Genomic DNA, 25000 nt, shown 5'->3' on the forward strand with positions numbered 1-25000 from the left:
TCCCCCTACCTCCCTCCATCCTTATCCCCCTCCTCCCTACCTCCCTCCATCCTTATCCCCCTCCTCCCTACCTCCCTCCGTCCTTATCCCCCTCCTCCCTACCTCCCTCCATCCTTATCCCCCTCCCCCTACCTCCTTCCATCCTTATCCCCTCCTCCCTACCTCCCTCCCTCCATCCTTATCCCCCTCCCCCTACCTCCCTCCATCCTTATCCCCCTCCTCCCTACCTCCCTCCATCCTTATCCCCCTCCTCCCTACCTCCCTCCATCCTTATCCCCCTCCCCCTCCCTCCCTCTATCCTTATCCCTCTCCCTCCCTCCCTCCCTCCTTATCCCTCTCCCTCCATCTCCCCTTCCTCCCTCCTTATCCCCCTTCCTCCCTCCCATCTCCTCCCTCCTTATCCCCTCCCTCCCTCCCTCCATCCTTATCCCTCTCCATCTGTCTCCATCTCTCCCCTTCATCCATCTTCCCATCCTCTCTTTTTCTGTCTTTCTCCTCTCTGGTTCTCTCTCAGAGCGGGAGTCATTGCGACAGCAGTATGCCCAGGACACTAAGATGGGCTTTGTGATCAATGCCATCTACTCCATGGCCTATGGGCTCCATAACATGCAGCGCTCACTCTGCCCAGGGTACCAGGTTGGTGCTACTGGACTTGGCTGTACTAACAACAATCTACCGTCACTATTATCGTTGATTATAGCTGTGATTGTTTATATTGTTATTGAGATGACGACGATGATGATGGTGATGGTGATGATGATGGTGGAGATGATGATGATGATAATGATGTTGATGATGATGGTGGAGATGATGATGATGGTGGAGATGGTGATGATGATGATGTTGATGATTCTGATGATGATGGTGGTGGAGATGATGATGGTGATGATAATGGTGATGATGGTGATGATGATTCTGATGATGGTGATGATGATGATGTTGATGATGGTGGTGATGATGGGGATGATGGTGATGGTGATGATGATGTTGATGATTCTGATGATGGTGGTGATGATGATGGTGATGATGGTGATGATGACGATGGTGTTGATGATTCTGATGATGTTGGTGATGATGATGATGATGATGGTTGTCTAGGGGCTGTGTGATGCCATGCGACCTATAGATGGTTCCACACTGCTGGACTTCCTGATGAAGACCAACTTCACAGGCGTGTCTGGAGAGGGCATCCTGTTTGACGAGAACGGAGACTCGCCTGGCCGGTACGTGTGTGTGTGTGCGTATGTGTGTGTGTGTGTGTGTGTCTAAATAGGACTTCCTAAATAAGAAGAGCAGTGAGTCACCTGGCTGTGATGATCTCATTCCATTTACATTTATTTACTATGTATGTATCAATAGATTCAGAGGTACTGACTCCTGTGTGTTTGTGTGTGTGTGTGTGTGTCAGATATGAGATCATGAACTTTAAGAAGATGGGACAGGACTACTATGACTATATTAACGTAGGGAGCTGGGACAACAGTGGGCTGAAGATCGATGACGATGAAATCTGGGCCAGCAAGGACACCATCATCAAATCAGTCTGCAGCGAACCCTGTGACAAGGGACAGATAAAGGTGACACACACACACACACACACACACACACACACACACACACACACACACACACACACACACACACACACACACACACACACACACACACACACACACACACACACACACACACACACACACACACACACACACACACACACACACACACACACACACACACACACATCCCTGTATGCTCAGGTGGAGGGAGGGAGGGAGGGAGGGAGGGAGGGAGGAAGGGGGTGAAAGGTTGACCCTTCAAGATTATCTCTGTTGATATTTCAATCTGATTGGTGAATTCTCTCCAATATAGTATTTTTGCAGCATTCTGATTTGTGTTTTTTTCCTGAGCTGATGAGGGTGTTTTTCTGGTGTGTGTGTCCTCCAGGTGATCCGTAAAGGAGAGGTGAGCTGCTGCTGGACCTGCACTCCCTGTAAGGAGAATGAGTTTGTGTTTGATGAGTACACCTGCCGAGCCTGTGACCTGGGCTCCTGGCCTACCTTCCACCTCACAGGTAAGACACACACACACACACACACACACACACACACACACACACACACACACACACACACACACACACACACACACACACACACACACACACACACACACACACACACACACACACACACACACACACACACACACACACACACACACCATATAAGGTGTATGGATTGGCCTCTTTGTTCTTGGATGTCTCCTCCAAATGAATCTCTTCAGCCTGGCTGAGCTGGATCAGACGCCCTCACACAGGTTAACACGACAGACTGACTCATTCACACATCCTGGAAACACACACGCACTCACACACACACAGACACACACACACACACACACACACACACACACACACACACACACACACACACACACACACACACACACACACACACACACACACACACACACACACACACACACACACACACACACACACACACACACACACACACACACACACACACACACACACACACACACACACACACACACACACACACACACACACAGACACACACACACACACATACACACACACACATACACACACACACTCACAGACACACACACACTCACAGACACACATACACACACACACACACACACACACAAACACAAATAAAAAAATATGGGGCATTTATATAATGGTGTTTTTCAATTGTGCACTTCACATTTCTCCATTAGAGGAGCCAGCTTTTGTTGACTGCAAAGAGGTAATGTTTTATCAGCAGTACTGTTAAATACTTTGTGTTATTATTATGTGTGTTCGTGTGTCAGTCAGTCAGTCACTGTATAAATGGAACTTAGTAGAGAAGTGATTGTCTGATGCTTCTCAGCGTGCTGTCCTGTTACAGTCTAATGGGTGTTAGCTATTCTCTCAGTTACTGATGAGAAGACACACACACACACACACACACACACACACACACACACACACACACACACACACACACACACACACACACACACACACACACACACACACACACACACACACACACACACACACACACACACACACACACACACACACACACACACACACACACACACACACACACACACACACACACACAGAGATCATGTTTTGACTGAATCTGTACTATTTCCATGAAAGCAGCTAATTATCCCTCCTCCTCTCCCACCCTTCCTCCTCTCCCGCTCTTCCTCCTCTCCCGCTCATCCTCTCTCCCCTCCTCTTCTCAATTTGACACTGGCATGGTCACCATTGTACTAATTATTCCGTATTGAGGGAAATTTTCTATGCAAATGTATTTTAGCGGAGCTGTGGATATTGTTCTGTAATGCATTCGACTGCTCATCATTATACAGCTGCTAGCCAGCAAGCGCCAATGTTTAAAACATGAGCCCAACGCATCACAGAGAACACAGATTACACACCTTACTGGAGTATTCTACTGCAACTTTTTAAGTTGAGGAGAGAAGTAAGCACTCACGTTTAGCAGCTGTAGAAGAGTCATTCCATCAGGACAGTAAGTTTGACTGTCTAGACTGTAGCTGGTGTAATGTTGTGTAATGTGGCTCCCGGCGGGACTGTAACTGGTGTAATGTGGTGTAATGTGGCTCCTGTCTAGACTGTAACTGGTGTAATGTGGTGTAATGTGGCTCCTGTCTAGACTGTAACTGGTGTAATGTGGTGTAATGTGGCTCCTGTCTAGACTGTAACTGGTGTAATGTGTCTCCCGTCTAGACTGTAACTGGTGTAATGTGTCTCCTGTCTAGACTGTAACTGGTGTAATGTGGTGTAATGTGTCTCCCGTCTAGACTGTAACTGGTGTAATGTGGTGTAATGTGGTGTAATGTGGCTCCCGTCTAGACTGTAACTGGTGTAATGTGGTGTAATGTGGTGTAATGTGGTGTAATGTGGCTCCCGTCTAGACTGTAACTGGTGTAATGTGGTGTAATGTGGTGTAATGTGGTGTAATGTGGCTCCCGTCTAGACTGTAACTGGTGTAATGTGGTGTAATGTGTCTCCCGTCTAGACTGTAACTGGTGTAATGTGGTGTAATGTGTCTCCCGTCTAGACTGTAACTGGTGTAATGTGTCTCCCGTCTAGACTGTAACTGGTGTAATGTGGTGTAATGTGGTGTAATGTGTCTCCCGTCTAGACTGTAACTGGTGTAATGTGTCTCCTGTCTAGACTGTAACTGGTGTAATGTGGTGTAATGTGTCTCCCGTCTAGACTGTAACTGGTGTAATGTGGCTCCTGTCTAGACTGTAACTGGTGTAATGTGGCTCCTGTCTAGACTGTAACTGGTGTAATGTGTCTCCCGTCTAGACTGTAACTGGTGTAATGTGGCTCCTGTCTAGACTGTAACTGGTGTAATGTGTCTCCCGTCTAGACTGTAACTGGTGTAATGTGTCTCCCGTCTAGACTGTAACTGGTGTAATGTGGCTCCTGTCTAGACTGTAACTGGTGTAATGTGTCTCCCGTCTAGACTGTAACTGGTGTAATGTGTCTCCCGTCTAGACTGTAACTGGTGTAATGTGGTGTAATGTGGCTCCTGTCTAGACTGTAACTGGTGTAATGTGTCTCCCGTCTAGACTGTAACTGGTGTAATGTGGCTCCCGTCTAGACTGTAACTGGTGTAATGTGGCTCCCGTCTAGACTGTAACTGGTGTAATGTGGCTCCTATCTAGACTGTAACTGGTGTAATGTGTCTCCCGTCTAGACTGTAACTGGTGTAATGTGGCTCCCGTCTAGTCTGTAACTGGTGTAATGTGGCTCCCGGCGGGACTGTAACTGGTGTAATGTGGCTCCCGGCGGGACTGTAACTGGTGTAATGTGTCTCCCGTCTAGACTGTAACTGGTGTAATGTGGTGTAATGTGGCTCCTGTCTAGACTGTAACTGGTGTAATGTGGCTCCCGTCTAGACTGTAACTGGTGTAATGTGTCTCCCGTCTAGACTGTAACTGGTGTAATGTGTCTCCCGTCTAGACTGTAACTGGTGTAATGTGGTGTAATGTGGCTCCTGTCTAGACTGTAACTGGTGTAATGTGGTGTAATGTGTCTCCCGTCTAGACTGTAACTGGTGTAATGTGGTGTAATGTGGTGTAATGTGGCTCCCGTCTAGACTGTAACTGGTGTAATGTGGCTCCTGTCTAGACTGTAACTGGTGTAATGTGGCTCCCGTCTAGACTGTAACTGGTGTAATGTGGTGTAATGTGGCTCCCGTCTAGACTGTAACTGGTGTAATGTGGTGTAATGTGTCTCCCGTCTAGACTGTAACTGGTGTAATGTGGTGTAATGTGGCTCCTGTCTAGACTGTAACTGGTGTAATGTGGTGTAATGTGGCTCCTGTCTAGACTGTAACTGGTGTAATGTGGTGTAATGTGGCTCCCGGCGGGACTGTATCTGGTGTAATGTGGCTCCCGGCGGGACTGTATCTGGTGTAATGTCAATGAGTAAACACAGAGAGAGAGAGAAAGAGGGAGAGAAAGAGGGAGAGAAAGAGGGAGAGAGATAGATAGATAGATAGATAGATAGATAGAGAGAGAGAGAGAGAGAGAGAGAGACAGAGAGAGAGAATATCCAAGGTCTGAGGTCATCTGTGTTGAGGATCAGCGTGGAGGATGTGTTGTTACCTACCCTTACCACCTGGGGGAGGAAGTCTAGGATCCAATTGCAGAGGGAGGTTTTTAGTCCCAGGGTCCTTAGATTATTGATGAACGCTGAGCTGTAGTCAATGAATAGCATTCTCACATAGGTTTTCCATTTGTCCAGGTGGGAAAGGGCAGTGTGGCGTGAGATCGAGATAATCTGTGGATCTGTTAAGGTATGCAAATTGGAGTGGGTCCAGGGTTTCTGGGATAATGGTGTTGATGTGAGCCATGACCAGCCTTTCAAAGCACTTCATGGCTACAGACGTGAGTGATACGGGTTGGTAGTCATTTAGGCAGGTTACCTTAGTGTTATTGGGCACAGGCAGTATGGTCGTCTGCTTAAAACATGTTGGAATTACAGACTCGGACAGGGAGAGGTTGAACATTTCAGTGAAGACACTTGCCAATTGGTCAGCGCATGCTCGCAGTACACTTCCTGGTAATCTGTCTGGCCCTGCGGCCTTGTGAATGTTGACCTGTTTAAAGGTCCTACTCACATTGGCTGCAGAGAGAGCGATCACACAGTCTTCAAGAACAGCTGGTGCTCTCCTGCATGTTTCAGTGCCATTTGCCTCAACGCTTTTCCTGTTTGAAGGTTCGTTGGAGGGCATAGCGGGATTTCTTATAAGGTTCCGTGTTAGAGTCCCGCTCCTTGAAAGCGGCAGCTTTTGCCTTTAGCTTAGTGCGGATGTTGCCTGTAATCCTTCTGGTTGGGGTATATACGTACTGTCACTGTCGGGATGACGTCATCGATGAACTTATTGATGAAGCCAATGACTGATGTAGTGTACTCCTCAATCAATGCCATTGGAGGAACCTCGGAACATATTCCAGACTGTGCTAGCAGAATAGTCCTATAGCTTAGCATTTGCTTAATCTGACCACTTTTTTTATAGATCGAGTCACTGGTGCTTCCTACTTTAACTTTTGCTTGTTAGCAGGAATCAGGAGGATAGAATTATGGTCAAAATTGCCAAATGGAGGGTGAAAGAGAGCTTTGTATGCGTCTCTGTGTGTGGAGTAAAGCTGGTCCAGAGTGTTTTTTCCATTGGTTGCACATTTAACATGCTGATAGAAATTTGGTCAAATGGATTTAAGTTTCCCTGCATTAAAGTCCCTGGCCAGTCAGAGCGCTGCCTCTGGGTGAACGTTTTCTTGTTTGCTTATGGCGGAATACAGCTCACTCAATTCTGTCTTAGTGCGAGCCTCTGACTGTGGTTTTATGTGAACAGCCACAAAAAATACAGATGAAAACTCTCTAGATAGTGTGGTCCACAGCTTATCATAAGATACTCTACCTCAGGCGAGCAATAGCTTGAGACTTCATTAGATATCGTGCACCAGCTGTTATTTACAAAAATACATAGCCCACAGCCTCTTGTCTTACCAGATGCAGCTGTTCTATCCTGCCGTTACAGCGTATAACCAGCCAGCTGTATGATCGTTCAGCCACGACTCCACGAAGCATAAGATATTACAGTTTTGAATGTCCTGTTGGTAGTTTAATCTTGCTCATAGGTCATCTATTTAATTCTCCAAAGATTGCATGTTTGCTAGCAGAATGGAAGGAAGTGGGGGTTTATACAATTGCCTACGAATTCTCAGAAAGCAGCCCGCCCTTTGGCCCCTTTGACCCCTTTTTCACCGCTTCCTCCACGCAAATCACAGGGATTTGGGCCTGTTCCCGAGAAAGCAGTATATCGTTTGCGTCGGGCTCGTCAGACTCATTAAAGTCAAAAAAGGATTCTACCAGTAATCTCAGCCCTGATGTCCAGAAGTTTTTTTTTCGGTCATAAGAGACAGTAGCGGCAACATTATCTACAAAATAAGTAAAACAATAAGTTACAAAAAACACAAATAAATAAATTTAAAAAACAATCGGTTGGGGACACGTAAAACGCCTGCCCTCTTCTCCAGCGCCATTATTCCCTATCAAATCTAAAAAATTCAAACAGACAACCTAAGAAAACGAAAGACAATGAGAAATAGTTTTATGAAGAATGTAAAAACCTAAGAGAGAAACCTATCCAACCAAAAACATAGAGAACCAGAAAGCCTGAGTTTACTCCTTCACATTGGTGAATTACTAAAACAATACAGAATTACACTACGGAAAAAGAAGGAACAATGTAATCGAAGAATCCATAGATTCTAAACACTTCTGTGAAAATTGGAAAAAACACTAAACACATAACAACACGAAGAGTTACCTATCCAAAATGGACATGTATGGGTAAACCACTTCCCCAATCTATTCGGCCCAAAAACAAAGAATAAACAGCAAAAACATACACATGATCAAATACAAATCTTAGAGTCAACTATTAATGAGGAAGCTGTGAATTATCGCAGCTTTTTGTTAAAAATCGCGCAACATTTCAGCACCCTGCTACTCATGCCAGGACTATAGTATATGCATATGATTAGTATGTGTGGATAGAAAACACTCAGACGTTTCTAAAACTGGTTAAATCACGGCTGTGACTATAACAGAACGTGTGTTTCATCGAAAAGTGCAGGAAAATCTGATCACTGAAAATGGGAAAATATATCCATGGGCAACTTCAACCAATTGTTAAAAGTGACCCACATTAAATGGAACCGAGGTTGCAATACCTACAGCTTCCACACGATCTCAACAATCTTGTCATTTGTCTCGGATTTGTTTCTTGGTCAAACGGACACAAGGAAGCCGATTTCTTCCGGTCTCCGACAGGATGTTTTGGTTGAGATATATCCGGACATGATATCAAGACGTGAAGCTAAAGAATATACATCGCCCTGTGATCATTTTGATAGATTATTAACGTTTACTAATACCTAAATTTGCATAACAAATGTATTTCGAAGTGTTTTGTGAAAGTTTATCGTCGACTTTTTTTATTTAAAAAAATGACGTTATGTTAAAAAACGCTATTTTTTTTGTTGATCACACACTCTTCATAGATCGATATCTAGGCTATATATGGACTGATTTAATCGAAAAAAGACCCAAAACGATGTTTATGGGACATCTAGGAGTGCCAAGAAAGAAGCTCATCAAAGGTAATGAATGTTTTATATTTTATTTCTGCGTTTTGGTTAGGACCGGCTACCGCAAAATCTGTCGTTTTAGATGAAGTTCCAGTACTTTTGGGTGCATGCTATCAGATAATAGCTTCTCATGCTTTCGCCGAAAAGCATTTTACAAATCTGACTCGGTAGCTAGATTCACAACGAGTGTAGCTTTAATTCTGTACATGGTATGTGCATTTTAATGAAAGTTTGAGTTTTATCAAAAACTATACGTGGCGCACTTGAAATTTCCGCTGATTTGATCCCCACAGCGGGAGCACTTCCCTAACAATTAAAGACTATCAGGACACACTGGATTCTCCAATTACAGTGAATGAACTACAGGACAAAATATCAAATACTCTTTAACATCATTCTTAGCTCTGGAATCTTCCCCAATATTTGGAACCAAGGACTGATCACCCCAATCCACAAAAGTGGAGAGAAATTTGACCCCAATAACTACTGTGGGATATGCGTCAACATCAATGCTGGGAAAATACTCTGCATTATCATTAACAGCAGACTCAGTGAAAACAATGTACTGATCAAATGTGAAATTGTCTTTTTACCGAATTACCACACAACGGACCACGTATTCACCCTTCACACCCAAATTGACCAACAAACAAAACCAAAACAAAGGCAAAGTCTTCTCATGCTTTGTTGATTTAAAAAAAGCCTTTGACTCAATTTGGCTTGAGTGTCTGCTATACGTGTCTGCTATACGTGTCTGCTATATGTGTCTGCTATACGTGTCTGTATACGTGTCTGCTATACGTGTCTGCTATACGTGTCTGCTATACGTGTCTGCTATACGTGTCTGCTATACGTGTCTGTATACGTGTCTGCTATACGTGTCTATATACGTGTCTGCTATACGTGTCTGCTATACGTGTCTGTATATGTGTCTGCTATACGTGTCTGCTATACGTGTCTGCTATACGTGTCTGCTATACGTGTCTGCTATACGTGTCTGTATACGTGTCTGCTATACGTGTCTGCTATACGTGTCTGCTATACGTGTCTGCTATACGTGTCTGTATACGTGTCTGCTATACGTGTCTGTATACGTGTCTGCTATACGTGTCTGCTATACATGTCTGTATACGTGTCTGCTATATGTGTCTGCTATACGTGTCTGTATACGTGTCTGCTATACGTGTCTGCTATACGTGTCTGTATACGTGTCTGTATACGTGTCTGCTATACGTGTCTGCTATACGTGTCTGTCCATCAAAAGGAACATAAAATTCAACAGACCAATTAGGATCTGGCTAAAAATACTTCAATCAGTTACAACCTTTATGGTTGTGAGGTCTGGGGTCCACTCACCAAACAATAATTCACAAAATGGGACAAACACCAAATTAAGACTCTGCATGAAGAATTTTGCTAAAATATTCTCCAGGTACAACGTAGAACACCAAATAATGTACGCAGGCACACGTAGGCCGATACCCACCAATTATCAAAATTCTACAATCACCTAAAATGAAGCGATTCCCAAACCTTCCATAACAAAGCCATCACCTACAGAAAGATGAATCTGGAGAAGAGTCCCCTAAGCAAGCTGGTCCTTGGGCTCTGTTCACAAACTCAAACAGACCCCACAGAGCCCCAGGACAGTAACACATTTAGACCAAACCCAATCATGAGAAAACAAAAGGATAATTACTTGACACATTGGAAAGAATTAACAAAAAAACTGAGCAAAGTAGAATGCTATTTGGCCCTAAACACAGTGTACACATTGGCAGAATACCTGACCACTGTGACTGACCCAAACCTAAGGAAAGCTTTGACTATGTACAGACTCAGTGAGCATAGCCTTGCTATTGAGAAAGGCCGCCGTAGGCAGACCTGGCTCTTAAGAGAATACAGACTATGTGCACACTGCCCACAACATGAGGTGGAAGCTGAGCTGTACTTCCAAACCTCCTGCGAAATGTATGACCATATTAGAGACACATAGTTCCCTCAGATTACACAGATCCACAAAGAATTTGAAAACAAACCCAATTTTGATAAACTCTCATATCTACTGGGTGAAATACCACAGTGTACCATCACAGTAGCAAGATTTGTGACCTGTTGCCATAAGAAAAGGGCAACCAGTGAAGAACAAACACCATTGTTAATACAACCCATATTTCTGTTTATTTATTTTCCCTTTTGTAGTTGAACTATTTGCACATCATTACAACACTGTATTTATTCTTTTGGAACTGTGTAATGTTTACTGTTAATTAAACATTAATTAATTGCTTCTTTCACTTTTGTTCATTATCTTCTTCAGGTATTCCCAAACTGGGGTACGCGATGCCGTCGGGGGTACGGCAAATAAAAACGTCATTCACATTTTTTTAATGTAAATATATATAAATTTTTTTTTTTTTTTTTTCTCGTCCGAGTATCCTCATTTCACTGCCAAAAATAAAGCATCTAGTGTTCAGCGTAATAAGAGCACAATGTCAAATACAGGTAACCTAGTCAAATAATTAACATCCAATCACATTAACCGTTACTCTCTAGTACGAATTCAACAAAAGTTTGTATGTAGCCAAACGTAGCTGCTGCTCGTGTTGTCGTCTGTACTTATGGAGCAAAAGCCATGACATGGAGACATAGTGGAGTGGTAACGCGTGTGCAAGCAGTTGTTCCAGACACTACTTGAGTAACACCGCAGCATCCACCTAGAGGCTCTTGCTACCAAGGGAATGCCTGACAGCTTGAAAGACATTTTGGACACTACAGTAAAAATGTTTAACTTTGTTAAAACAAGGCCCCTGAACTCTCGTGTATTTTCTGCACTATGCAATGATATGGGCAGCGACCATGTAACACTTTTACAACATACAGAAGTGCGCTGGTTATCAAGGGGCAAAGTATGTTTTAATTGAGAGATGAGCTTAAAGTTTTCTTTACTGACCATCATTTTCACTTGTCTGACCTTTTGTAAGGATGATGAGTTTCTCACACGACTGGCCTGTCTGGGGGATGTTGTTTCTCACACGACTGGCCTGTCTGGGGGATGTCGTTTCTCACACGACTGGCCTGTCTGGGGGATGTTGTTTCTCACACGACTGGCCTGTCTGGGGGATGTCGTTTCTCACACGACTGGCCTGTCTGGGGGATGTCGTTTCTCACACGACTGGCCTGTCTGGGGGATGTCGTTTCTCACACGACTGGCCTGTCTGGGGGATGTTGTTTCTCACACGACTGGCCTGTCTGGGGATGTCGTTTCTCACACGACTGGCCTGTCTGGGGGATGTTGTTTCTCACACGACTGGCCTGTCTGGGGGATGTCGTTTCTCACACGACTGGCCTGTCTGGGGGATGTCGTTTCTCACACGACTGGCCTGTCTGGGGGATGTCGTTTCTCACACGACTGGCCTGTCTGGGGGATGTTGTTTCTCACACGACTGGCCTGTCTGGGGGATGTCGTTTCTCACACGACTGGCCTGTCTGGGGGATGTTGTTTCTCACACGACTGGCCTGTCTGGGGGATGTTGTTTCTCACACGACTGGCCTGTCTGGGGGATGTTGTTTCTCACACGACTGGCCTGTCTGGGGGATGTTGTTTCTCACACGACTGGCCTGTCTGGGGGATGTTGTTTCTCACACGACTGGCCTGTCTGGGGGATGTTGTTTCTCGCTTGAATGATCTGAATCTAGGATTAGAGGGACTCTATATTCAATGTGCGGGACATTTAAGTCATTTAAGTCATTTAGCAGACGCTCTTATCCAGAGCGACTTACAAATTGGTGCATTCACCTTATGGCATCCAGTGGAACAGTCACTTTACAGTAGTGCATCTAAATCATTTAAGCCAAGATTCAGAAGTTGGAGCACTTCTCTCTCTGCATTAACTGTCATGCGGGTGAAAGAGGACCCAAAAGCGACTTGGCGAAAACAGAGTCTTTAATCCAGTAAAGTAAATACAAACAAAAAAACACAACTTTCACTCGAAATGACGAGGACAAACTGGAGACTCGATCTTGAACAGCAGGTGAACAGCAGGTTGCCTCGGGAAGGCACTTGAACCAGACAGACTCAGACACCTGCTCACCACGCAGCATCTGAGGAAAACACGACACGACAGGGCGATACACAAACACAGCACGGTGAATTCTAGACAAGGAACCGACAGGACAGGAACGGAACACAAAGGAAGAAATAGGGACTCTAATCAGGGGAAAGGATCGGGAACAGGTGTGGGAAGACTAAATGATTGATTAGGGGAATAGGAACAGCTGGGAGCAGGAACGGAACGATAGAGAGAAGAGAGAGCGAGAGAGTGAGAGAGGGAGGGGGAGAGAGAGGGATAGAAAGAGGGAAAGAGGGGGAACATTAAACACTTCACATGACAAGAAAACGTTCAGGATAGGATAGAACCTAATAAGACCAGCAGAGGGAAACGAATAGAATGGGAAGCACAGGGACAAGACAAGATAATAAATGACAAAACATGACATTAACAAGAACAACACACAGGTCTTTCCGTCATTGTGTGATTTTTTGTATGCAAATGAACTCAAGCTTAGGGACAATGTCAAATGTGACACAGTGAAGCACCTGAGTGAGTTGGGTAAGCAATTACACAGGTTCTTTCCCAAAACCTGAAGCACCTGAGTGAGTTGGGTAAGCAATTACACAGGTTCTTTCCCAAAACCTGAAGCACCTGAGTGAGTTGGGTGAGCAATTACACAGGTTCTTTCCCAAATCGGATGACACAAACAACTAGATTCATTATCCCTTTCATTCCCTGCCTCCAGTCCACTTACCGATATCTGAAAAAGAGACCTCCGTCGAAATTACAACAAGAGGTTCTGTGAAAATGGAATTGAATCAGAAGCCACTGCCAGATTTCTGGATTGGGCTGCACTCAGAATATCCTACCTTGGCAAATCATGCTGTTAAGACCGATGCCCTTTGCAACAACATGCCTATGTGAGAGTGGATTCTCAGCCCTCAATAGCATGAAAACTAAATACAGGCACAGACTGTGTGTGGAAAATGATTTAAGACTGAGACTCTCTCCAATACAACCCAACATTGCAGAGTTATGTGCATCCTTTCAAGCACACCCTTCTCATTAACCTGTGGTGAGTTATTCATAATTTTCAATGGAAAAATATGTTTTTATATGTAAGATGGTTAAATAAAGAGCAAAATGATTGATTACTGTTATATTATTATTTGTGACCTGGTCCTATGAGAGCTCTTTGTCACTTCCCATGAGCCGGGTTGAGACAACAACTCTCATTCTTATGTTTAATAAATGTATCGTATACTGTGTGTGTGGCAGGTTTACAATGATGGCAAAAAACAACATTTGAGAGTGCGCTGACCCTGGTGCTAGAGGGGGTACAGCTGGAGGTTAAATGTTTGAAGGGGTATGGGACTATAAAACGTTTGGGAACCACTGCTCTACTTCACTTGCTTTGGCAATCTAAATATATGTTTCCCATGCCAATTAAGCCCTTAAATTAGAATTTAAATTGGGGGGGGGAGAGAGCGAGAGAGAGACAGGGAGAGAGAGAGAGAGAGAGAGAGAGAGAGAGAGAGAGAGAGAGAGAGAGAGAGAGAGAGAGAGAGAGAGAGAGAGTTTTCCAGACCCTGAGGCGATAGTTAGTCTGTGTGAATGTGAACAGCAAGGTCTCTGTTAAATCAATAGAAAGATTAAACACACACTGTACTCAGATCAGATTATACAGCGAGAGAGAAATCCTAACCCCACTGGAGGTGGAGAGAGAGAGAGAGAGAGAGAGAGAGAGAGAGAGAGAGAGAGAGAGAGAGAGAGAGAGAGAGAGAGAGAGAGAGAGAGAGAGAGAGGCCTCAATACAAAGTTCCTGAGTGACTGTAAAGTTGAGTTCAATTCAAGTTTTGTAAACAGTGTCTTCCACAATGACTGTTTCTTCTCTTAACGGTACCTGTACTCCTATTCAGCAAATAAACTGTTATTGCCTCTAAACTGAACTACTTCACTGATTAATTGAACATTATAGACTGTGTTAAAGGTAGAGCTGTTAATGACTTCATCTATTTTAACGGCAGTGTGGCGGTGGTGTTCTGTCTGGTTTGTCGTCTCTGGTGTTCTGTCTGGTTTGTCGTCTCTGGTGTTCTGTCTGGTTTGCGTCTCTGGTGTTCTGTCTGGTTTGTCGTCTCTGGTGTTCTGTCTGGTTTGTCGTCTCTGGTGTTCTGTCTGGTTTGTCGTCTCTGGTGTTCTGTCTGGTTTGTCGTCTCTGGTGTTCTGTCTGGTTTGTCGTCTCTGGTGTTCTGTCTGGTTTGTCGTCTCTGGTGTTCTGTCTTGGACCCGCCGGGTCCGGGAGGTATTTCCAGCGAGCATTACGCCAGCTAATTAGAACTGTCCCTTTAATTAATGAGACTTATCTCACAGCCCAGGAGGGGTGGGGGAACAGAGGGAGAGAGAGAGAAAAGGAGGGAGAGTGTCACGTTTGTCATAAGGAGTAGACCAAGATGCAGCGTGGTATGTTTCCATCCTTTATTTTGGAAATGAAAACTTCAAAGAACAAAACGACATAAGAAACTTGACGCTAGACTCACAGGCAACAATACATAGACAAGATCCCACAAAGCACAATGGGAAAATGGCTACCGAAATATGATCCCCAATCAGAGACAACGATAAACAGCTCCCTCTGATTGGGAACCATATCAGGCCAACATAGATATACAATTCCCCTAGATAACCCACCCTAAATCACACCCTGACCCAACCAACAGCTCTCTATGGTCAGGGCGTGACAGAGAGAGAGGAGGGCACACGAGACAGAGAAGGTGAGGAAAAAGGAGGGATAACTAAATCCAGAGAAAAAGAGAGAGAAAGAAAGTAAGAAAAACTGAAAACTTATCAATACTGTTTATTTTTAACCTCTCACTATCTCTTTCTCTCTCCATCTCCCCCCCACCCTCCAGGCTGTGACCCTATCCCAGTGGAGTACCTGCATTGGGGGGACCCAGAGCCCATTGCTGCTGTGGCATTTGCTTGTTTGGGACTCTGTGCCACATTCTTCGTTACCTCCGTCTTCATCAGGTGACAACTTATGGATTTTGACATAATAAATGTGAAAGTCAATGTCATATTCAAACGTTTGTTTGGGAGAATATGCATGGAGTAAAACCCAGGGGAAAACATGTTAAAGGGATTCCACTTGTTTTCCAACAGGGTTTGGCACTGGGATTGTTTTCAACATGTCATTTGAACTGTAAGTTAGTATATTTGTTACAAGGTTATACAACAAACTGTGTGGGTGTAGGTTCCGGGACACTCCGGTGGTGAAATCGTCCAGCAGAGAGCTGTGTTACATCATCCTGGCTGGGATCTGTCTGGGTTATCTGTGTACCTTCAGCCTCATCGCCAAGCCCCATGATGCACACTGCTACCTACAGAGACTGGGCATAGGCCTGTCCCCTGCCATGAGCTACTCTGCCCTGGTCACCAAGGTACATCATCAAGCCCCTCTTTACCTTCATTCTTTCACCTACCGTGTCCTTGTACATCTAGACATAAGGATCTCCCAAACAGACTGTGTTTGAGGTCATTATTACAGATTTCCCCTCATCTCCCAGTATGAAGTCTATTCATTCATTCATTCTCTCTGATGTGTTTGTTGTTGCAGACTAACCGTATAGCTCGTATCCTGGCTGTGTTGTTGTTGCAGACTAACCGTATAGCTCGTATCCTGGCTGTGTTGTTGTTGCAGACTAACAGTATAGCCCGTATCCTGGCTGTGTTGTTGTTGCAGACTAACCGTATAGCTCGTATCCTGGCTGTGTTGTTGTTGCAGACTAACCATATAGCCAGTAATCCTGGCTGTGTTGTTGTTGCAGACTAACCGTATAGCCAGTATCTTGGCTGTGTTGTTGTTGTTTCAGACTAACCGTATAGCCAGTAATCCTGGCTGTGTTGTTGTTGTTGCAGACTAACCGTATAGCCAGTAATCCTGGCTGTGTTGTTGTTGTTTCAGACTAACCGTATAGCCAGTATCCTGGCTGTGTTGTTGTTGTTTCAGACTAACCGTATAGCCAGTAATCCTGGCTGTGTTGTTGTTGTTGCAGACTAACCGTATAGCCAGTAATCCTGGCTGTGTTGTTGTTGTTGCAGACTAACCATATAGCCAGTAATCATGGCTGTGTTGTTGTTGTTGCAGACTAACCATATAGCCAGTAATCCTGGCTGTGTTGTTGTTGCAGACTAACCGTATAGCCAGTAATCCTGGCTGTGTTGTTGTTGTTGCAGACTAACCGTATAGCCAGTATCCTGGCTGTGTTGTTGTTGTTTCAGACTAACCGTATAGCTCGTATCCTGGCTGTGTTGTTGTTGCAGACTAACCGTATAGCCCGTATCCTGGCTGTGTTGTTGTTTCAGACTAACCGTATAGCTCGTATCCTGGCTGTGTTGTTGTTTCAGACTAACCGTATGGCTCGTATCCTGGCTGTGTTGTTGTTGCAGACTAACCATATAGCCAGTAATCCTGGCTGTGTTGTTGTTGTTGCAGACTAACCGTATAGCCAGTATCCTGGCTGTGTTGTTGTTGTTTCAGACTAACCGTATAGCCCATATCCTGGCTGTGTTGTTGTTGCAGACTAACCGTATAGCCCGTATCCTGGCTGTGTTGTTGTTGGAGACTAACCGTATAGCCCGTATCCTGGCTGTGTTGTTGTTGCAGACTAACCATATAGCCGGTATCCTGGCTGTGTTGTTGTTGCAGACTAACCGTATAGCCAGTATCCTGGCTGTGTTGTTGTTGTTTCAGACTAACCATATAGCCCGTATCCTGGCTGTGTTGTTGTTGCAGACTAACCGTATAGCCAGTATCCTGGCTGTGTTGTTGTTGCAGACTAACCATATAGCCAGTATCCTGGCTGTGTTGTTGTTGTTTCAGACTAACCATATAGCCCGTATCCTGGCTGTGTTGTTGTTGCAGACTAACCGTATAGCCAGTATCCTGGCTGTGTTGTTGTTGTTTCAGACTAACCATATAGCCCGTATCCTGGCTGTGTTGTTGTTGCAGACTAATCGTATAGCTCGTATCCTGGTTGTGTTGTTGCAGACTAACCGTATAGCTCGTATCCTGGCTGTGTTGTTGCAGACTAACAGTATAGCCCGTATCCTGGCTGTGGTGTTGTTGCTGCAGACTAACCATATAGCCCGTATCCTGGCTGTGGTGTTGTTGTTACAGACTAACCGTATAGCTCGTATCCTGGCTGTGTTGTTGCAGACTAACCGTATAGCTCGTATCCTGGCTGTGTTGCAGACTAACCATATAGCTCGTATTCTGGCTGTGTTGTTGTTGCAGACAAACCGTATAGCTCGTATCCTGGCTGTGTTGCAGACTAACCGTATAGCCCGTATCCTGGCTGTGTTGTTGTTGCAGACTAACCGTATAGCTCGTATCCTGGCTGTGTTGTTGCAGGCTAACTGTATAGCTCGTATCCTGGCTGTGTTGTTGTTGTTGCAGACTAACAGTATAGCTCGTATCCTGGCTGTGTTGTTGTTGCAGACTAACCGTATAGCTCGTATCCTGGCTGTGTTGTTGTTGCAGACTAACAGTATACCTCGTATCCTGGCTGTGTTGTTGTTGCAGACTAACCGTATAGCCCGTATCCTGGCTGTGTTGTTGTTGTTGCAGACTAACAGTATAGCTCGTATCCTGGCTGTGTTGTTGTTGTTGCAGACTAACCGCATAGCTCGTATCCTGGCTGTGTTGTTGCAGACTAACAGTATAGCCCGTATCCTGGCTGTGGTGTTGTTGCTGCAGACTAACCGTATAGCCCGTATCCTGGCTGTGGTGTTGTTGCTGCAGACTAACCGTATAGCTCGTATCCTGGCTGTGTTGTTGTTGCAGACTAACAGTATACCTCGTATCCTGGCTGTGTTGTTGTTGCAGACTAACCGTATAGCCCGTATCCTGGCTGTGTTGTTGTTGTTGCAGACTAACAGTATAACTCGTATCCTGGCTGTGTTGTTGTTGTTGCAGACTAACAGTATAGCTCGTATCCTGGCTGTGTTGTTGTTGTTGCAGACTAACCGCATAGCTCGTATCCTGGCTGTGTTGTTGCAGACTAACAGTATAGCCCGTATCCTGGCTGTGGTGTTGTTGCTGCAGACTAACCGTATAGCCCGTATCCTGGCTGTGGTGTTGTTGCTGCAGACTAACCGTATAGCTCGTATCCTGGCTGTGTTGTTGTTGCAGACTAACAGTATAGTTCGTATCCTGGCTGTGGTGTTGTTGCTGCAGACTAACCGTATAGCTCGTATCCTGGCTGTGTTGCAGACTAACCGTATAGCTCGTATTCTGGCTGTGTTGTTGTTGCAGACTAACCGTATAGCTCGTATCCTGGCTGTGTTGCAGACTAACTGTATAGCTCGTATCCTGGCTGTGTTGTTGTTGTTGCAGACTAACAGTATAGCTCGTATCCTGGCTGTGTTGTTGTTGTTGCAGACTAACAGTATAGCTCGTATCCTGGCTGTGTTGTTGTTGCAGACTAACCATATAGCCCGTATCCTGGCTGTGTTGTTGTTGCAGACTAACAGTATAGCTCGTATCCTGGCTGTGTTGTTGTTGCAGACTAACAGTATAGCTCGTATCCTGGCTGTGTTGTTGCAGACTAACCGTATAGCCCATATCCTGGCTGTGTTGTTGTTGTTGCAGACTAACAGTATAGCTCGTATCCTGGCTGTGTTGTTGTTGTTGCAGACTAACAGTATAGCTCGTATCCTGGCTGTGTTGTTGCAGACTAATCGTATAGCTCCTATCCTGGCTGTGTTGTTGTTGTTGCAGACTAACCGTATAGCTTGTATCCTGGCTGTGTTGTTGCAGACTAACAGTATAGCCCGTATCCTGGCTGTGTTGTTGTTGTTGCAGACTAACCATATAGCTCGTATCCTGGCTGTGTTGTTGCAGACTAACAGTATAGCCCGTATCCTGGCTGTGTTGTTGTTGTTGCAGACTAACCATATAGCCCGTATCCTGGCTATGTTGTTGTTGTTGCAGACTAACCGTATAGCCCGTATCCTGGCTGTGTTGTTGTTGCAGACTAACAGTATAGCCCGTATCCTGGCTGTGTTGTTGTTGCAGACTAACAGTATAGCTCGTATTCTGGCTGTGTTGTTGTTGCAGACTAACCATATAGCTTGTATCCTGGCTGTGTTGTTGTTTTACATTTACATTTAAGTCATTTAGCAGACACTCTTATCCAGAGCGACTTACAAATTGGTGCGTTCACCTTATGACATCCAGTGGAGCAGCCACTTTACAATAGTGCATCTAAATATTTTAAGGGGGGGGGGTGAGAAGGATTACTTTATCCTATCCTAGGTATTCCTTAAAGAGGTGGGGTTTCAGGTGTCTCCGGAAGGTGGTGATTGACTCCGCTGTCCTGGCGTCGTGAGGGAGTTTGTTCCACCATTGGGGGGCCAGAGCAGCGAACAGTTTTGACTGGGCTGAGCGGGAACTGTACTTCCTCAGTGGTAGGGAGGCGAGCAGGCCAGAGGTGGATGAACGCAGTGCCCTTGTTTGGGTGTAGGGCCTGATCAGAGCCTGGAGGTACTGAGGTGCCGTTCCCCTCACAGCTCCGTAGGCAAGCACCATGGTCTTGTAGCGGATGCGAGCTTCAACTGGAAGCCAGTGGAGAGAGCGGAGGAGCGGGGTGACGTGAGAGAACTTGGGAAGGTTGAACACCAGACGGGCTGCGGCGTTCTGGATGAGTTGTAGGGGTTTAATGGCACAGGCAGGGAGCCCAGCCAACAGCGAGTTGTAGTAATCCAGACGGGAGATGACAAGTGCCTGGATTAGGACCTGCGCCGCTTCCTGTGTGAGGCAGGGTCGTACTCTGCGGATGTTGTAGAGCATGAACCTACAGGAACGGGCCACCGCCTTGATGTTAGTTGAGAACGACAGGGTGTTGTCCAGGATCACGCCAAGGTTCTTAGCGCTCTGGGAGGAGGACACAATGGAGTTGTCAACCGTGATGGCGAGATCATGGAACGGGCAATCCTTCCCCGGGAGGAAGAGCAGCTCCGTCTTGCCGAGGTTCAGCTTGAGGTGGTGATCCGTCATCCACACTGATATGTCTGCCAGACATGCAGAGATGCGATTCGCCACCTGGTCATCAGAAGGGGGAAAGGAGAAGATTAATTGTGTGTCGTCTGCATAGCAATGATAGGAGAGACCATGTGAGGTTATGACAGAGCCAAGTGACTTGGTGTATAGCGAGAATAGGAGAGGGCCTAGAACAGAGCCCTGGGGGACACCAGTGGTGAGAGCACGTGGTGAGGAGACAGATTCTCGCCACGCCACCTGGTAGGAGCGACCTGTCAGGTAGGACGCAATCCAAGCGTGGGCCGCGCCGGATTGCGTGTTGCAGACTAACCATATAGCTCGCATCCTGGCTGTGTTGTTGCAGACTAATCGTATAGCTCCTATCCTGGCTGTGTTGTTGTTGCAGACTAACCATATAGCCCGTATCCTGGCTGTGTTGTTGTTGCAGACTAACCATATAGCCCGTATCCTGGCTGTGTTGTTGTTGCAGACTAACCATATAGCCCGTATCCTGGCTGTGTTGTTGTTGCAGACTAACAGTATAGCCCGTATCCTGGCTGTGTTGTTGTTGCAGATTAACCATATAGCCCGTATCCTGGCTGTGTTGTTGTTGCAGACTAACCGTATAGCTCGTATCCTGGCTGTGTTGTTGCAGACTAACAGTATAGCCCGTATCCTGGCTGTGTTGTTGCAGACTAACAGTATAGCCCGTATCCTGGCTGTGTTGTTGTTGTTGCAGACTAACAGTATAGCCCGTATCCTGGCTGTGTTGTTGTTGTTGCAGACTAACAGTATAGCCCGTATCCTGGCTGTGTTGTTGTTGTTGTTGTTGTTGCAGACTAACCGTATAGCCCGTATCCTGGCTGTGTTGTTGTTGTTGTTGTTGTTGCAGACTAACCGTATAGCCCGTATCCTGGCTGTGTTGTTGTTGTTGCAGACTAACCGTATAGCCCGTATCCTGGCTGTGTTGTTGTTGTTGCAGACTAACCGTATAGCCCGTATCCTGGCTGTGTTGTTGTTGCAGACTAACAGTATAGTTCGTATCCTGGCTGTGGTGTTGTTGCTGCAGACTAACCGTATAGCTCGTATCCTGGCTGTGTTGCAGACTAACCGTATAGCTCGTATCCTGGCTGTGTTGTTGTTGTTGCAGACTAACCGTATAGCCCGTATCCTGGCTGTGTTGTTGTTGTTGTTGTTGCAGACTAACCGTATAGCCCGTATCCTAGCTGTGTTGTTGTTGTTGCAGACTAACCGTATAGCCCGTATCCTGGCTGTGTTGTTGTTGTTGCAGACTAACCGTATAGCCCGTATCCTGGCTGTGTTGTTGTTGTTGCAGACTAACCGTATAGCCCGTATCCTGGCTGTGTTGTTGTTGTTGCAGACTAACCGTATAGCCCGTATCCTGGCTGTGTTGTTGTTGTTGCAGACTAACCGTATAGCCCGTATCCTGGCTGTGTTGTTGTTGTTGCAGACTAACCGTATAGCCCGTATCCTGGCTGTGTTGTTGTTGTTGCAGACTAACCGTATAGCCCGTATCCTGGCTGTGTTGTTGTTGTTGCAGACTAACCGTATAGCCCGTATCCTGGCTGTGTTGTTGTTGTTGCAGACTAACCGTATAGCCCGTATCCTGGCTGTGTTGTTGTTGTTGCAGACTAACCGTATAGCCCGTATCCTGGCTGTGTTGTTGTTGTTGCAGACTAACCGTATAGCCCGTATCCTGGCTGTGTTGTTGTTGTTGCAGACTAACCGTATAGCCCGTATCCTGGCTGTGTTGTTGTTGTTGCAGACTAACCGTATAGCCCGTATCCTGGCTGTGTTGTTGTTGTTGCAGACTAACCGTATAGCCCGTATCCTGGCTGTGTTGTTGTTGTTGCAGACTAACCGTATAGCCCGTATCCTGGCTGTGTTGTTGTTGTTGCAGACTAACCGTATAGCCCGTATCCTGGCTGGCAGTAAGAAGAAGATCTGTACTAGGAAGCCCAGGTTCATGTCTGCATGCGCCCAGCTCATCATCGCCTCTCTACTCATCCTGCTGCAGCTGGGCATCATAGTGGCTCTCTTCCTCATGGAGCCCCCACAGGTAGGCTGTGCCCACTGGGTGTGTGTGTGTGTGTGTGTGTGTGTGTGTGTGTGTGTGTGTGTGTGTGTGTGTGTGTGTGTGTGTGTGTGTGTGTGTGTGTGTGTGTGTGTGTGTGTGTGTGTGTGTGTGTGTGTGTGTGTGTGTCAGCGGGGGTTGGCAGGGAATTGTCAGCCTAAAGGTCTGAGACTGCCTCTTAAATAATTAAGTGAATGATACATTTACTTGCTGAACTGGCTGAAGTGAAAACCCTGGTGCCATGGTGAATATGTACATATAAATATATGGATGAGCGATGGTCGAGCTGCATAGGCAAGATGCAATAGATGTTCCTAATGTTTTGTCCGCTCAGTGTTTGTACATGCTGATACAGATGGCTCTACTACCTGCAGGTGATCCACGACTATCCCAGCATCCGGCAGGTCAATCGCATCTGTTACACCACCAACCTGGGCGTGGTGGCGCCGCTGGGCTACAACGGCCTGCTGATCCTGAGCTGCACCTTCTACGCCTTCAAGACGCGCAACGTCCCGGCCAACTTCAACGAGGCCAAGTACATCGCCTTCACCATGTACACCACCTGTATCATCTGGCTGGCCTTCGTGCCCATCTACTTCGGTTCCAACTACAAGATCATCACCATGTGCTTCAGCGTCAGCCTCAGTGCCACTGTGGCGCTCTGCTGCCTGTTCGTACCCAAGGTAAGACACACAGGACACTGGAGATAGAAAACAACTTTAGCTTTAATCAAAACGGAATCAGGTGCTCGACTGAGGGACTTGAAAAGGAATGTTTTTCGGGAATATTAAGTTTAGTTAGAAGGGGCTTGGAAGGGTTATAACACGTGTTATGTAGTGCTTATGAAGGGTTATGAAGCTCTTCTGTCTGTCTCGCTCTCTCCAGGTGTATATCATCCTGGCCAAGCCAGAGCGTAACGTACGCAGTGCTTTCACTACGAGCACGGTAGTACGCATGCACGTGGGTGATGGGAAGTCCTCCTCAGCCGCCAGCCGCTCCTCCAGCCTGGTCAATCTCTGGAGGCGACGCTGCTCCGCTGGAGAGACACTCAGGTGTGTGTGTGTGTGTGTGTATGCGTGTGTGTAGGGCAGGGAATACAGAGAGATGCTGTAGAGCCCGTCTGGGGTCACACAGGAGGTAGTGTTTAGCTGAGATCGGTGCTGGGTCACTGTCCCTAAGTGAATCTCATTTGAGGGCCGTTTCAGTAACAACCTTTTTAGTGCAGAGCCATTTCAATAAGGACCATCTGAGTCAAAAGTTCCTCAGCAGCTGTGTGTCTCTCTGTCTGACCTGAGTCCGACCCACACACCTGATTATGTAGATGGCACTTTCCAGGAAAATGAGAGAGGGGGGAGAGAGCGAGAGAGAGAGAGAGAGAGAGAGAGAGAGAGAGAGAGAGAGAGAGAGAGAGAGAGAGAGAGAGAGAGAGAGAGAGAGAGAGAGAGATAAAACAAAGTTGAAGAGGACAAGCTAAAGGCCAAGCTCGCCATCTCTAATGGAACAACCACGTGACCAAGCAACCATATGAAATGACAATGTGCTGCTCCACAGGACAAAAGGGAAAAGGACATTCTCTTTAGTCAGCTGGTTACTGTCTCGCTTGGCAAGCAAGATTACAATCAGACCACTATAAGATGTGTCAAAATTATCCCCCCCCCCTTCTTTCTCCCCTTGTTTTATGTGTGTGTGTTGGTGTCTGTGTGCCGAGGTTATATGAGTCTCTCTAGAGTCATCCCACCCCTAGCCACAGCAGCATGATTTAATCAGATGCTCCATTATAGATTAATCACACTAATTAACCTGACAATTGAGAGAGAGAGAGAGAGAGAGAGAGAGAGAGAGAGAGAGAGAGAGAGAGAGAGAGAGAGAGAGAGAGAGAGAGAGAGAGAGAGAGAGAGAGAGAGAGAGAGAGAACAAACAGGGGAGGTGGAGGGGAGGAATAGAGAAAATAATTTCTACACTGTTATGCACCAGCTGTGACACACTTGTTTAATTTCCTGTTTTCACTTCCTGTTTCCTGTCTCTGCAGTTCCAATGGGAAGTCAGTATCCTGGGCCCAGACGGAGCGGGGTTCCCGTGGAAACCACC

The 25000-nt window shown here is 46.0% G+C and overlaps 1 protein-coding gene across 1 annotated transcript in view; it reads left to right on the forward strand.

Annotated features, from left to right (window-relative positions):
- The window catches only part of LOC123993915 (metabotropic glutamate receptor 5-like), a 149160-nt gene that overhangs the window by 123150 nt on the left and 1010 nt on the right, over nt 1-25000 (forward strand). Inside the window, exons 8-17 of the mRNA XM_046296391.1 lie at nt 515-636; nt 1099-1223; nt 1409-1577; nt 1948-2074; nt 15689-15806; nt 16030-16216; nt 22739-22897; nt 23287-23595; nt 23798-23964; nt 24942-25000. The exon at nt 24942-25000 is cut by the window's right edge and continues 1010 nt beyond it. Of these exons, the coding sequence (XP_046152347.1) occupies nt 515-636; nt 1099-1223; nt 1409-1577; nt 1948-2074; nt 15689-15806; nt 16030-16216; nt 22739-22897; nt 23287-23595; nt 23798-23964; nt 24942-25000 (1542 nt within the window). The remainder of the gene's footprint in view (nt 1-514; nt 637-1098; nt 1224-1408; nt 1578-1947; nt 2075-15688; nt 15807-16029; nt 16217-22738; nt 22898-23286; nt 23596-23797; nt 23965-24941) is intronic.

This window comes from Oncorhynchus gorbuscha, linkage group LG13 (genome assembly GCF_021184085.1).
Source record: "Oncorhynchus gorbuscha isolate QuinsamMale2020 ecotype Even-year linkage group LG13, OgorEven_v1.0, whole genome shotgun sequence".
Classification (NCBI taxonomy): domain Eukaryota; kingdom Metazoa; phylum Chordata; class Actinopteri; order Salmoniformes; family Salmonidae; genus Oncorhynchus; species Oncorhynchus gorbuscha.